The following is a 15,433-nucleotide window of genomic DNA, read 5'->3' as shown; positions in this document are numbered from 1 at the left end:
AGACTAGGAGGTTTATTATTAATAGGATTTTTAAGCTAAGGGGGAGGCCGTGGCCCCCGCACGCCCCCCATTAGCTTCGCCCCTGATGAGTTAAGAGGGTAATTTATGTGAAGTAGTGGCGGATCTAGAAATAATATTTAGTCGGTTCAAAGACAATGTGATAAAATTTATTGAAGTTAAGTGGTCAAATGTTAAGAACAAATTGAAAAATCCAAAATTTTATAAAATAAAATTTTCATTTTTCATATTTAAGTTGGGTCAAGGGACCCCACTTGGTCTAATATGGCTCTGCCGCTAATGTGAAGGTCATTAACTTAATATTGCTAGATTTATAACGAATAATATGTTTTTTTATGATAACACATGTTATCTTGATATATCAAAGTTTAATTAGTCATAGATGAACACATTGTTAATAGAGATGAGTTAACTCAAATTTGTACGTACTAGAACTTCGCGGCTTGATTAATCTCCTAAAAGCAATTATGGATAGAGAAGAAAGATTAGCTAGATTGTACACAGGGCCGTCTTGAAAAATTTGGGGTCCCAGTTCTAACATGAAAATTGGGCCCCTAAATTTATAGAAAATAAAGATGGAAGGTTAGAGTTCTAAAGATAGAAAGTTGAAAGGCTAAAGATAAAATCATTGATAAATTTATTCAGAGTGGAAAACAAGGGTGATTTCTTCAAATATGAAGTAAAATTATCAAAATAATATATATATTTTGGGACCTTTATAATTTTGGGGGCCCTGTGTTGTTGGGCTCCTTGCACACCCTCATCTACTCTTCTGATTGTACAGATAACAAATTATATTGATAATCTTCTAAGGAATATGCCATAAACATCTAATAGAGTTGACGAACAAGCTAAGGGAAAGAAGATTCTTAATACCAAGGCGAAGAATCCGATCCAACATCATTCATATATGACATCTAATTGAATCGTATTGATATTTACAGATATTGAAGGACTCAAATATCGACTCATTAAGAGTATTGCCATTGGACTCATAACTACATATATTATTCTGCCACGCCCACTTATATTATACTTTTATGTTCCACATTTTGTGTATTGCATTAGTCTAGTAGTAGTCAAATTGAACCAAATTAAAATTTTAGGAGATCATAGTTTGAACCCCAACCTATATTTTCAAAGTTGCATGTATGTATAATTTATTTATTTTAGTCAATATATCTATCACACCACCCTAAAGAAAAAATTGGGGATCAATTGACTCATCCTAACCAAGATCCATTTATGCAAGTACCTTATAAATAGAGCTGATCATTTTGGCTCGGCTCGACCCTCTTTTTTGGCAGGTTTTGGGCAGATTTTTTGGCCCGCGACTAGACCCGACCCGATTTTTTTAAAAAAACTTTTGGCGGGCTTTGGACAAGCCAAAAATGACTTTTTAGTCTATTTTTTTGCCCGAAAAGCCCACTCATTTTGGTTCGAAATAGCGAACTTTGAATACAAAAATTTGGCCCCGCCTGGCCCATAATCACCTCTACTTATAATAAAAGCATAAACTCCTAGTTATTGCACCCAAAGACAAATAGAACAAAAACCCAATTATTGTTCAAACTAAGCTTTATGGGAATATATTAATTATATATATGTATATCTCTTTAATATAGTTGTTGATATCAAAAAATTTCTGGTGGTGGCCATTACAATACCTATAATGACCTCAGAATATACCCACATAGATAAAACCTCCCCTACTATAACCCCCACCCCTTAACCACGCACATCATATCCCATACTACTACATAAACAACTTGCTTCTACATATTTTTAGTGTCAAAGAGAGTATCTTACCTTAGTATCTTCAACTAAAAACCTCACCCTTTCCCCCCAATAATAAGATGCCTATAACATCTCCAAAGAGTGTTGATGGAGAAAGTGTTACAACAATCAATAGCAACAAAGGAGGTCATTGCTTATGCTCTCCTACAACACATCAAGGCTCGTTTCGATGTCGATTTCATCGATCGAATTCTTCAACTTGGACGATGAAGCGTTCAAATTCCATGCCTATTACAAGACCTTCAAAGAGTACTATTGCTACTACTATTGATCGTACTCATCCTAGTCACTTTACATCTTACTCTCCTAAATCTACTGACTCTCAACCTCTTGAGTCATGATACATTATATTATACTTTCTTAGTTTCATAATCCTGGCTACTCCAGAAATCGTCTAGAGTCTGTTAATTGAGAAGTGTAGCGAGTAATGTGAAACGGAAGAAGGATGAGGATTGATAATCCAATCTCTAAGAGTGGACGTACAAACTAATCCACTCTATAAGTATTTTGATTTTTTGATCAATAGTTAAAAATTGGAAAAACAAACAATTTTTAACTAGTGATTTTTTAATCAAAACTTCCTTATGAGTGTATTACGTTTCTCTATTACAAATTGAGAAGTACTTCCTTGATTGGTATATTTTGTTGTATGCAACTTTACCATAGTGTAATGTGTAGTTACTTGGCTGTATATCAACTAAAGAGATAGTACAGTTTATGATTTCTCTTAGAACCAAACATTAGTTGTAAACTTAATTAATTAATTATAAGCATAGTACTCAATCAATAGTTTAATTATAATGTTTATCCTTTCCCTTTTTTTTATTTGTTGGCTATGGATAAATATATGATGTATGACCACTATATTGTTAATTTTTAGGTGCGTAGAGAGCCATAAAATATTGTGGTATAAACATGATTCAATATTTCAAGTTCACCTATCATTCTAAAACTTTATCAATTAAATTAGTTGACATTTTAAATCTTATTTTATGTATATAAAGCTGAGTGAATAATAAAAGTAAATATTTATGTAATTCATATACATTAATGTTATTTTTTAATTTATAATTACTTTCTCCAAAGAGCGCGATTCAAACGGCATACACGGACTACTTAATAGTCAATAGAAATAAGAACCTTTCTTTTATCGGCCCTTGTACATCTTTTCTTCCATAAATCCATCATGCTCTATCTTGCAACTTGCGAGTTGTATTCCACATTAGTGTAGGTAAGGGTTTATTAGTAACTTCCAAGATTCGAAAAGCTATCAAGAAATGTGGCACTTTCTTGATTTTTTCAAGCTATCTCATATCCTTGACTATCATAGAATAAAAGCATAAAATATAAAGTAATAAGACCGACTTAAATTAATTTATTGTAATAGCTAAAAAAAATTAGTCCTTTATTAATCAATAATGTAACAAGTAAACTTTTGAATCAGAAGAGCAATACGTGACTGAGTTCGTTGATGCAAGACACTAAATGGTTACATGCCAAAAAAGTACTAGTGCTTATTAGGGTAATGGATCATGTTTGTGTCGGATTTCATGTCAAATTAGAATTGTTTATAAAATATATCAAAATTATACGTCAAATAGGGTAATTGTATGATATGACAAATTGACTAAATTGGTTTGAGTTTAGGTTGATTTCATGTTTGTGTCGTATCGGTTTTGTGTTAATCACCGTAACTTCGTGTTCAAATGATGTAGGTTTAAGTCGTGTCGTCGTCTAAAGTTTGAAATTGACAGGCTCTAAAGTAAAATTAAAAAAAAAAAAGCCTATTAATAAGTATATGTACAGTACAACGTTTTATAATAAATTTTGGTGAATCTTCTACATATAAGATATTAAATGCCTAAAAACAACTATTATTGTACTCCGTACTTTTGATAATAATATACAATATATATTCTGTTGTGTAATTGCCTCATACAAGAAACTTACTAAAATAATATGTTTATTTATCACCTATATTACTCATTAATTTGAGACCTAATTGACGTAATTTCAATTACATGAATTAGTAAAATTTTGAAGGTGGTACTCAATACGTTAACCTAAGATGAAATTCCAATAATACTACAACTTCTTGTAGCTCTCTCTAATCATAAAAAAAGATAGAGGAACATTAGTGCTTCATTTACTGATAACAGGATCAGAGAATGTTACGCATGATGCTTTGATAACCTTCAAACACATTTGATCACCCTGAAAATAAAAAATGCATCAACGGTGATTTATACTCCCCCGTCCCATAATATAGTGCTGGTTTCTTTTTTACACAGTCTTCAAGACGTAACTTTGACCTTTAATATCTTCAATTCCGTATTAATAAAAAATATAAAAAGTTGATATTATTAAACTATACATTGAGACGAATCTAACAAGATCCCACATGAACATGTTTTTTTATATATACAAATGAGAATATTTGGTCAAAAATTTTAAAGTTTGACCCATAAAAAATGAAATAGGCACTATATTATGGGACGGAGGGAGTACTCATATTTCTAAGGACACCTATGTGTGATTGAAAATAGTGTTTAAGGGAAGATGAGCCACAAAAGCTCACTTTAAGGTCAGATATTCGGATGCTTCAATGTGCAATTGTGCTTCTTTGTGATGCTCATGCATTCTTGTCTCCCTACATTATTCTTTTGGTCTCCACATCCTCTTACTATACTTTTTTATCTGACATAATAAATTGGATAAAAGGGGGAAGTTGAGAATGTAATTGATTTGTTAGTAAATTGATTATAATCAATTTGATCGTCATCAATATTAGAACTTACTATATAGAGACAGAGTTTACTACTCTTTCTTTAGAAATTTTTGTCATACACCAGAGTATAACGTGAGCATGGTACATTTAATGTTATTCTTTTATTTATTATTTTTTATTGCAAATGAGTAAAAAGTAATAAAAAGGAATTTCAAATAAGCATAAATTAGTCTTGGATGTACCATGCATGATACATCCGAGTATATGATGAATGAACTCCTTTATCTTAGTCCTACTTTCATTACCTCAAACATTTCTTACACAAGTCAAAAAGAAGAGAAAAAATTTAGGTGAATATAATATATATGAGACAAAGAAAGTACTAATTTACAATATTTCATCATTTTCCAAGATTACCTTTTATTTCATTTTGTCCTCCTAAAATGAGTGAACGGAGCCACGACTACTATAGCATTTGGTCTACTATATATTGATGATGTACCTATTTTTGTTGCTTTTAGGGCAAGATATTTGCTTATAATGGAGGTGATCAACATAGGCCCCGCTTAAAAATGGGCGAGTTTTGAGCACAAAGCGGCCCGCGGTGGGCCTGACCCGATCTTTTGGCAAAAACATTCGGACCACGGGCAACATACATAAATATGAAAAACCAGGCTAATTTTTTACCCAATCCGAATTATCGAATTTTGACGGGGGAATTTTGGCGCGGGGCCTGGCCCGATCCGAGGCTTCAGCCCGAAACATGACACTTTTTTTTTTTTGCCAAAGCCCAGCCCGACCCATGATCACCTCCATATATGAACAAAATGGAAAAAAGTTTACTTTAGATGTTGCTAAGCACACCCGAGTATAAGTAACAAATCCTAAGGATGGAAATGGGACCATTAAGGCTCTTCAAGAAATGTAAGATACTAAGGTTAGTATGGATGGTTCAACTAGGCTCCGTTTGGTAGGGTGTAAAACGTTTTCTCGGAAAATTATTTTCCTCTATTTTCAGTTTTACATTGTTTGGTTGACAAAAGAGTGTAAAACCATATTCCCTTGAGGTAAAATTACTCTCCCAATGATGGAAAACCATTTTCCTTTCAAAATGAAGGGAAAACTATTTTCGTTATCTATCTTGTACACTCCTCTCATTACCTCCTTACTTTCCCTTTCATTTCATCATTTTTTTACATGAAACCAAACAACGGAAAACTAATTTTGGAATTATGTTTTTCATTGTAAATTGTTTTCCATGAAAATCATTTTACACTGAAAATATTTTACGCCCTACCAAACGGAGCCCTAATACAATTTGGAGTGCAGATGTCCGCCAATGCATGATAAAATCAACAGCTCGAACAATCCACTCAAAGAAGAAGAAGACAGAATAAATGCTACGAGCGAAGAGGAAAATAACTCGTTTGTAAGGCGAACAAGATCGGTTGCACGAGTCAACGTCATGCCAAGCTCGAGTTGCTGAAGAAGGTTTAGAAAAGGATAAACAAACGTGATGTCTCTCAAGTAGGATCCAAGCAAAGGAGTATCACTTCATCCTCGTCGGATATCTCTTTTCATATTAGTAAAAAAACATGTTAGTTTAGTCTATTATTGTTCTAATACCTGTATCTTTACGTGTTGTAACTAAGTCAAACATTCGCTAAATCTAGCAAGTGGCACTACCATTATTTGAATCATGAATAAATATTTGTATCCTATAATACAAATTTCCCGATGTCAAAAAAATATACCCACCCAAATACATAGATCCATTTAACTCAATCCACAATCAAATACAACGAAGATAACCTCAACCGAACTCAAACCAATCCAACTAATGAGTCGAGCCAACCCAACCCAACCTGAATATCCAAATCAAGTCATCTCCAAACTTCTTAGACTTAATAGACGCAGATCACACGAACCTCCATTATCAAAAAAATGATCCCCAAACCAAACCCAAGCCTCTACACACCCCTACCACCCGAACCAACTTACGTCGTCCTACAATTCTACCACCCTCCAAACCACCACCCTTACCTCCGTCGTACCCTAATCTCAATCTCTCTCCTCCTTCTCATCTTTACCATCGTCTTCCTCCTCTTTCCCTCCGATCCACACCTCCAACTCGTCCGAGTTAAGCTCAATCACGTCCGAGTCAACTCGTCCCCTCACCTTTCCCTCGACCTTTCTCTCTCTCTCCTCGTAAAAGTTTTCAACCCTGATTTATTCTCCCTTAATTTCGACTCACTCGCTGTTACGATCGCGTATCGAGGGCGAGAATTAGGGTTTGTTGAATCTAATGGTGGGAGAGTGAAAGCGAGAGGTTCTTCGTATGTTAATGCGACGGTTGTTGTTGATGGATTTGAGGTTTTGCATGATTTTTTTTATTTGGTTGAAGATGTTGCTGCTGGTAAAGTTCCGTTTGATACTGTTTCGTTGATTCGTGGTGAGATTGGTCTTTTCTTTGTGAAGATTCCAATTCAGGTATGAATTTGATTTGATTTTTAGAGAATTTTGGAAGTATGTATGAAATTGAAGTTTTGTAATTGAATTGTTGGAGTTTGTTCAATTTGTGGTGAACTTTGAATTAGTTTTGGAATTTTCAGGATTTAGGATATTGTTGTTTATCACTATTATTGGTCCATTACTTGTTCGTTTTCAGCTGGTATTTTTGTCAATTCAGACAAAATTTGGTAATGCAGATCAATTTTTTTCAATTTTTGGACTTTGGTGGTGGTTGTTATTTGGCATTTCTGGAAGAATTGGATGTAATATTATGTATACATGAGTACATGACAATGAAACTTGGTAATTTGGTGCTGAGTGTGATTTGAGCTGTTTTCTTTGTTTAGTGGGATAGAAATTGCGAGTGCGATTTTGGTCTTTTTATAGTTTTGGACTTTGTGGTAGTCGTTGCTCTAAGTGTTGATCATGTAAAGAGCGATGTTTGGAAGAGAATGGAGAGTTGGGACTAGGGTGTATGGGAATTTAAAAGAAGTCAAGGGAGGCTAAAGGTGACTTCTATGGAGGTGAAGAAGGATATGAACGGAATTGGATTGCTTGAGCATATAACATTAGATAGAAGTGAATGAAAGAAGAGGATATTTGTGTAGCACATAGCACTTGATAGAAGCGAAAAAAGAAGAGGATATTTGTGGACGATCATACTAGATAGACTCTTGGTCTCTTGTTCATAGAGCTGACTTCATCATTTGGGATAAAGTTTTGACATGTTGTTGGAGGGGAGGCCATCTTTACATTGTCTAGGCTAAGGTGATATTTTTTTTGTGTTCCTTGAAAATATCAACTCCCATCAGCAGCCATTATATTTATTTCAGGCTATCCTGAGTTCTTGACTCTAATTTTTCGTGTGTTCCTTGAATCAATGTCGATCAACAACCATTATATCTCTTTCAGGCGATCTTGAGTTCTTGACTGTTACTTGTAGGTGTGGTTTTCCTGCCATGCTTATGAACAACCCTTTCTAACGACTGAAAAAATGTTCTAGCAAGTGTGTGGCCCTGCTCCTGTCATAGGCTGACAAATGGCAAAATGTTACCCCTCCCACCAGTCCCCCGCACCAGCCAAGATGAAAATTGATCAGGGAAATGCCCCTGGTAGGTAGGTGCAGCTCTGAATGAGCTCACCTTATCCTTCATCAAGAATTGCAAAACGTGAATTGGAAAAAGGGTGAAAAACTGCTTTTTATTTGCATACTTGGTTGTGTTTAATGTAAATTTTTACATGGCATGGACTTTTGAATATGTGAATTCTATGCTTATGCTATGACAAACTCTTGCAGTTGCTTTTTATCTTGAGGTATGCTTAAAATGATGTAAGAATATTTTGTTGTTGATGTTAAAGCGATGTTAGTAAGACTTGCTTTAAAGAATTAGGTGTAGATCCAAGGGTTACACTTGGAGATTTTCAGGGGTTATTCTTGGTGTGCGTTGTACCCGGATCACCTTTTTTGGCATGGGACACAATTAGGGTATTTAGATTAGAGTAGTGTGATTAATACAGGTGGTATTGATGTTTTACTTTGTGACTTGCTGTGGTGTACCGGATCACCATTTTTGGCATGGGACACAATCTGTGTATCATGTCTTCTCTAAATTTCTTTTTATCTAAATTTGTTGGATCTTGTTAGACAATACAAAATGTTAGAGAGCGGTCTTAACAAGAGTCACCCCCTGTGACATGTAAGAGAGAATCCTCAATAGGCACCTACGTTTGAGGATGGACATTACTTCACAGCTATCAATAACGTGACCCAAGTTAATCATTGAATATATTTCTTGTCCTATTGGTGTGTGATGGAGGGCCTCTTTACCGTCAAGACCTTTTGAAAGCTTGAATCCGGTTTCAGTAAAGCCTCGGATGTAACATACCAGTACTGCAGTAATAGCTTAAAAGTTATGTTAGCTATGCACCTTATGGAAAAATGATTCTCTCCTCTAATGTACCCAACTTGTGGTAAATCATCCTTTGCTATGTTTTCAGAGTTAATAACTAGGTGAGAGCCTCATCGAGTCACCGGATTGCTGTTGTTGATGTGTTATTTCATGCTAGAGAGAATTCATTGTGCCTATTTACTGGACTGGGTCTTTGAGGACATTTCTGGAAAAAAAACTACTTGGTTTTGTCAGTGATTGACGTTGAAGATTTTTTGTGCTATACCGCTCCAATACTTGCAAAGAGGTGTTGCTTTTTGAATTGTTAATATGCACCATAGAAATAGAGATCACCAAGGTTTTTCTACAGTTCGATTACCCATTCTTATGATGTGCTGTCTTAAGTTGATTTTTTCTTGGGTATTTATCATGCATGTGTTCTTTGCGAATGATTATGTACTAAGTACGCCGTCACCTTTCAGGCTAAAGTATCATGTGAGGTAGATGTAAATCCGAAAGACCAGACGATTGTTCATCAAAATTGTTATCCTGAGGTGAGTCATTGAGTTACATATGTCTTGTTTTATTTATGCTCACCTTATGCTATAACAACTGCATTCACCTATTAATTTGCTTATTGTTTTATCTAGCAAATATGACATAAATTACCTAAGAGTTAATTGCTTCACTAACTTCTAGTTACATTTTGCAGTGACACAGGTGGTTATACAAGAAGTTGCAGTTATTCAATCACTAGATGGTGATGGCGTGATGCTGCCTGCTTAGTAATCTTCAGGTGCACATCATTGCATTTTGAAAGGTTATTTTGTGGTTATCAATTTGCTGGATTTTTCGCCAAAGCGTATCATGTAAATTATAAACTACTTATATTAGATACTACTGTACAGGAGTTCCCGACATAATTCGAGAATTTGGAGAATTTCTTCTCTCTTTTTACCCTCTCTTGCCATGCTCTCGAGTTTTAGATTGAATGTTCTTGGAAGAGGTTTCTAAAAATACCCAAAGTTTAACAGTGTAATGTTATTTACCCAATAAAAACAAAAGCGTGCCTATACTGAATTTTCATTCTTTTTGGGTTTAAAAATTATTAAAAAAGACGGTCTAATTGTAACATAAAAGTAGACCTAGTCACTAAATGTGTCAAACTAGTCCTCGAAAGTAATTAACCTAATCATTATTGGACTAATTCTCTTTATAATATTGGGCTTACCATTGCTTAATTTTAATTTAAAAGTAGACGGTCTCTCTCAAGACAAACTCTTTTGGGTTTATAGTGTCATACCACAAAGGCTAATATTCAATCCCTGATCTTATGTATTATTCTCACTAGACATTACAAACTATCTGAGTTGGCATCTATAGCATGAATCACTATGACTTTATGAGTAATCCTTTTTAGGTATCTAACAGGATTAAATTGATCAAAATATCATTTGAAAGAATTAAATTAGAGATAAAAATTACTCTTAAATCAGGGAAAAAGAACTTTCAACTATTTACCTAACTCCTTAGGCAAGAATTTAGTAATTAGCCCCAGTTTTGGTAAAAAAAAAATTGTAAACATTCAAGGGTTAGATACTTAGATGTCTTAAAGGTTGGAAAAATGTCCACTTAACTTTACTAATATGGTACTCCCTCCGTTTTTTTAATCTACGCACTTTCTACTTTCTGCTCTTTTTTCACCCATATCATTCACTTTTTACTATTTTAACCAATATTTTTATTTCTCTCTCTCTTTCAGTTTCTCTCTTCACCTTTTCAGTTTATCTATCATACTTTTACATTTCCTCCTTGATTCTCCCAAAGTAAAGTAAGTAAATTAAAACGAAACAGAGGGAGTAATTTGCATTTACTCGTACTATCTACCTTGATTCATAAATCATAGTAGCAATAAAAACATTTCATATGTTCTGTAAAGTACTTCATCTCATCATATGTTTTGTTAGTCATCAAGGAGTAAGTGGACCTCTATTTATAAACCAAATAATACGAAATTTTTTCGTGTAAAAAATCTTGAAAATAGAAGGGCATCCTTTATCCACGCTGTCTTTTTTCAAGCAGCCATCTGTCTTCACTTCAGCCGAAATCAGGCAAATGGATATTAACATCGGCAGCTGCATTAATTTCTGCCAGTTTTATAGTTATCCACTTTTATATTCTTCAAGAAACTAAGCTATTTGTGTTTCATATGCATGGAAAACAAATTACAGATGAAATAGATTGACTCCATAATAGTTAGTACCACTACACTACAGCTTTCTTTTGATTCTCTTCCCTTTTTTCTTTCAGAATTATTTGCTAAGATGATCAGAGGAGTAGTTATGAACCCTGTAGACCATCCCCATGGCGATAAAGGGCATGACTCGGTTTAGCCGAATCCGGGCTGAGGTTAAACAGCCATGTCCTGACCATGAATCAACCCGAAGCCTTAGACACAGCCTCGGTTTAAAGTGGACCTTTTCAAGCCTGGTTCATGAACTTTCTAAATTTTTTTTAGTTATTCTGTTTGGAAATAAGTGAAACGTTACTTCCAAAAAAACTCTCATATAAAGGAGAGAAGCGTTTCATTTATTTCAGAACGTATTAAAAAGTAAAGAGAATAGACTTTTGCAATCAGAATTTAGACTAAAAACACTATATCTTGATCACAAATAAGAAACATACAATATTACAATTGCACAGGTTTTCCTAGTAAACTCTAATTCTTGAGCTACTTTTAAAGCTGAAATCGGGGACTTAGCTGCTTCATGGTGCACCATACATAATCTCGATGATGATACCGGCATCGAAACGAACCTGGATGCCTAGTTGGTGAACATAGACAAACCTTTTTATTCCTCACACCACCACCATCCACACTAGTATCCACCGTTGGCTGCGGATTTCTGGTAAGCTCCACTGCCAGCCGCGGCGGTCGGAAGGGATACGTACGAGTCCTGGTTGCCAGCCCCTCAAGGCTAGGTAAAGGAAACCCTGCTTTGAGACACATGATGATATGTTGTTCTTCTTCTGCTCCTTTCTTTGTTACAAGAATTTCTTTTTTGGCAAAGGAATATGTTCTCTTTGTGGTTTTGTTACTTTGATAGTATATATATAATGCACCACAAAGGTTAGAAAGAAGAGTAGTAGGCTAAGAAAAGTTGGGTATCAAAAGAGGACAAAGAAAGAAGTGGCTTTAATTTGATTCTTAGAGGAAAAGGATCGCTTTTTATTAGGGGGATTTCTCGTTGTTATGCTTCCATGATGTGTACATCTTGTGTTGAGTGTTCGTGTGTTTTATCAGGAAGTTAAGAGAAAGAAAGAGGATGACTGTGAAGTTTGTCATTCACTTTGGCTTTTTCCACTTTTTGGGTCCTTAAATCATGAGGTTTAGACTTTAGAGCGCCTAGTAAAGATAAAAGTAACCACATTGATCATTTAGCTAAATGTTATCCAAACTTTTGCCAAGGCAGTCATACAATTCTATAATCAAGTACTTGTAATTTACAACACATGTTTAGCTCAACTGGTAAGGGAGTTGTTCTAGCTTAATCAGAGGTCTCGGGTTCGAACCCTGAGAACACAACAGTGTGTGTTGGGAGAGCTTTCCCCCCAATTGGGGCCTGACCTGGCTCGAATCCTAATTAGTCGGATCCAAAATGGATTCGAAAACTGGATAGGGTTCACCGAAAGAAAGTACTTGTAATTTTGTAAAGTTGTTTTTGTTCATGTGCTTGTTTGAGAGGTTCCAAATACTTCATTTTTTTTAAATGTTACATTTTTAAAATCATAGATTCATATACAATTTTTGGAGAGGAGAGAGAGAAAGAAAATAAAAAGATTCCATGTGAATATATGATAGGAGAGAGATAGAGAGAAGTTATTACTCAAAATGAAAGTATAATATCTAGTTTGAAACTTCATGAAATAGAAAGTGTAACATGTAAAAAGAAACGGAAGAAGTAAGAAAATTTTAGCATGACGGGGAAATTCAAATGAGCAAATTTTATAAGTGTAACATATTAATGTGTACATTCGGGTGAACAATGGGAGATCAAGATTCAAATCTTGGTGGAAGCAAAAATTTTAATGTTGTGGGGTGGGAGATCGAGGCTTATTAGGCTTTTGGATGAGTATACCATGTAGGAGGGAGTCTAGAGGAAATTTTTCTTACCACTAGGTTTTCGAAAGGAGGCCTGAAAAAAATATGTCGAAGCGTTATTGTCGATCGGTATTTATAAGATAATAACTACATGGATATTGGATACATTCACAATTACAATTTTTACAGAATTGTCTGATGTTTTAATGTCCATGCAATCCTCCTAAAAATTTCCTTGGAATTGGAATATTATTGTTAAAAAATAGTCTTCCAAAAAGCCTATAAGATTATTTATTAGTGCTCGTCTCTTAAGAAGAAAGAGTTATATAGCAACCCAACCCGGCCTGATAAATACAACATATTTTTTGTCCAAACTGTTGGCTGGGTCATATTTTGGTCGTGGCCCAACCCAAGTAAACATTCTAGACTTTAATATTCTTTTCAATTTTCAATGGTAATCAAATAAAATTAAAGCGGAGTGGTTACGAATAAGGATCTTGTTAGAATATTGGTTACGTAGTAACATATGTTAATTAGCTCTCAAATAGGAAATAATACATACATATCTCTAATCTCCATAATATTCGATATTCTAGAATCTAGATTTCTATCACATAATCTGTCATCTCAAAACTCCATGCATATCAACACCACAAATATAAAATATTATTATTAATAATACTAGCAGTGAATACAAGTAATCTATGTTAGATGTATGATCAACAAGGGAACGGGATATACCACTTTAAGGCAAAATCGTATTATTTTAACCGTCAAGTACGTGTGTTGTGTGTTGCATGTTCCTACCATATATCAGTCTATTGCCATATTCACATAGTTTAGATTCCTAAGCTTTCAAAGATCCAGCTTGTTTATATTACTGTCCATTATAGCGTCTTATGGACTAAAAAATATCTTTGAATGTATTGGAATACATACTAAGAAGAATATTAAACAATATATGTATGTTGATGTGTTGATTTTTGTATTTCGAGGAGTCTAGGTCAAGACTTTCTAATTTATATCACAAAAGTCAAATTATCCAATTGAAAGGAAAAAAAAGGGAGTACATCACTATTTTGACCTTCTAGCTTGATGTAATGTTGAACTTTTATTTCTTATTGGTGTATAAATTCACAAAAGAGATGACGATTTAAGACTTGATATATGTCTTGGGTCCTATTATAACTTTACCAATAACATTACATAGCGTTCATCTCAAGTACATGTGTGCCGGTGTATCATCTCATAGACATACTATTATGCATCTTCATCACATTTGCCGACATAAGTAGGCTAAACTTCCTAAGAATTTAGAAAATAAATCTACACTTCGACTTTCAAGTTTGACAAGAATGTACCATTATTTTTTTCACCTGAAAACTCTGAATGTGAACTTACTAACTTACCTTTAGATGTACATATGTTGACTTATACTATGGCTCCGTTTGGTAGGGCGTAAAAACGTTTTTCCGGAAAACTGTTTTACTCTATGTTCAGTTTTACATTGTTTGGTTGGCAAAAGAGTGTAAAACCATTTTCCCTTGGGGTAAAATTACTCTCCCAATGATGGAAAACCATTTTCCTTTCAAAATGAAGGGAAAACTATTTTCCTTATCTATCTTGTATACTCCTCTCACTACCTCCTTACTTTCATTTTCATTTTTGTTTCATTTCATCATTTTTCTTACATCGAACCAAACAACGGAAAACTAATTTTGGAATTGTGTTTTCCATTGTAAATTGTTTTCCATGAAAATCATTTTACACTGAAAATATTTTACGCCCTACCAAACGGAGCCTATATGTGAATCTTATATGAAAAGAACAAGGCATCAAAGCTGGAATGGAATATTGGATTTGGTATGTCTAAGGTACAATTTTTTTTATAGTGCGTTTGTTATGTATGTGCATTTGTTCTTAAAAAGTTAAATCTTAACTTTGCATCTTTGTATGGCTGAATAAAGCTAAATGACCGCGTATAAGAAAGCATTAATGCAAAGTGACTTTGCAATTTGCAGATGCGTGAAAGCCATGCTAAATTGCTAATGTGAAAATGTGGAACCTCGTCGATATTCATCTTTGCTAACTACTCTTCTATGTTTAATGGATCGGAGTATCATTTAAGCACTTCCAACGTCAAATATTTTTTTCTTCCCTTTTATTCTTAAGCTTTTCCTCCCTTTTTGCGATTCGATGATTAACAAAAGTCGGACATAAGATGATACATGGATGATAGATTACTCTCTCGGTTCATCTCAATGTGTATTTAAAGCACTGATTTTTCAAATACGATCTTCATCTATATTTAATTAAACATAATTGATCCTCATGCGTGTTAGAAATGATAAAAGTCATATTTTGTAAACAAGAAGTAGTCCATTTGGA

At 34.3% G+C, this 15,433-nt stretch overlaps 1 protein-coding gene across 3 annotated transcripts; it reads left to right on the top strand.

Moving 5' to 3' along the window:
* The first annotated feature begins 6,316 nt into the window (after positions 1–6,316).
* On the top strand, positions 6,317–11,643 carry LOC104902184 (hypothetical protein). Of its 3 annotated transcripts, none has more exons than XR_007268915.2 (4): positions 6,317–7,033; positions 9,426–9,497; positions 9,656–9,739; positions 11,254–11,643. XR_007268915.2 is itself a non-coding variant. In XM_010689883.4 (3 exons), exons 1-3 carry the CDS (start codon positions 6,488–6,490, stop codon positions 9,656–9,658), a joined length of 621 nt encoding a protein of 206 aa, XP_010688185.2. In that variant the 5' UTR covers positions 6,318–6,487; the 3' UTR covers positions 9,659–9,900. The 3 variants fall into 3 exon arrangements, 1 of the variants encoding a protein (XP_010688185.2); XR_791342.4 differs by lacking the exon at positions 11,254–11,643 and adding an exon at positions 9,852–9,900; XM_010689883.4 differs by lacking the exon at positions 11,254–11,643 and having other exon boundaries at positions 6,318–7,033; positions 9,656–9,900.
* Positions 11,644–15,433: the final 3,790 nt, after the last annotated feature.

The sequence above is a fragment of the Beta vulgaris genome, chromosome 8 (assembly GCF_026745355.1).
Source record: "Beta vulgaris subsp. vulgaris cultivar EL10 chromosome 8, EL10.2, whole genome shotgun sequence".
Lineage (NCBI taxonomy): Eukaryota > Viridiplantae > Streptophyta > Magnoliopsida > Caryophyllales > Amaranthaceae > Beta > Beta vulgaris.
The sequence above is the reverse complement of the archived record's forward strand: the minus strand, read 5'-3'. Positions and strand labels throughout refer to the sequence as shown.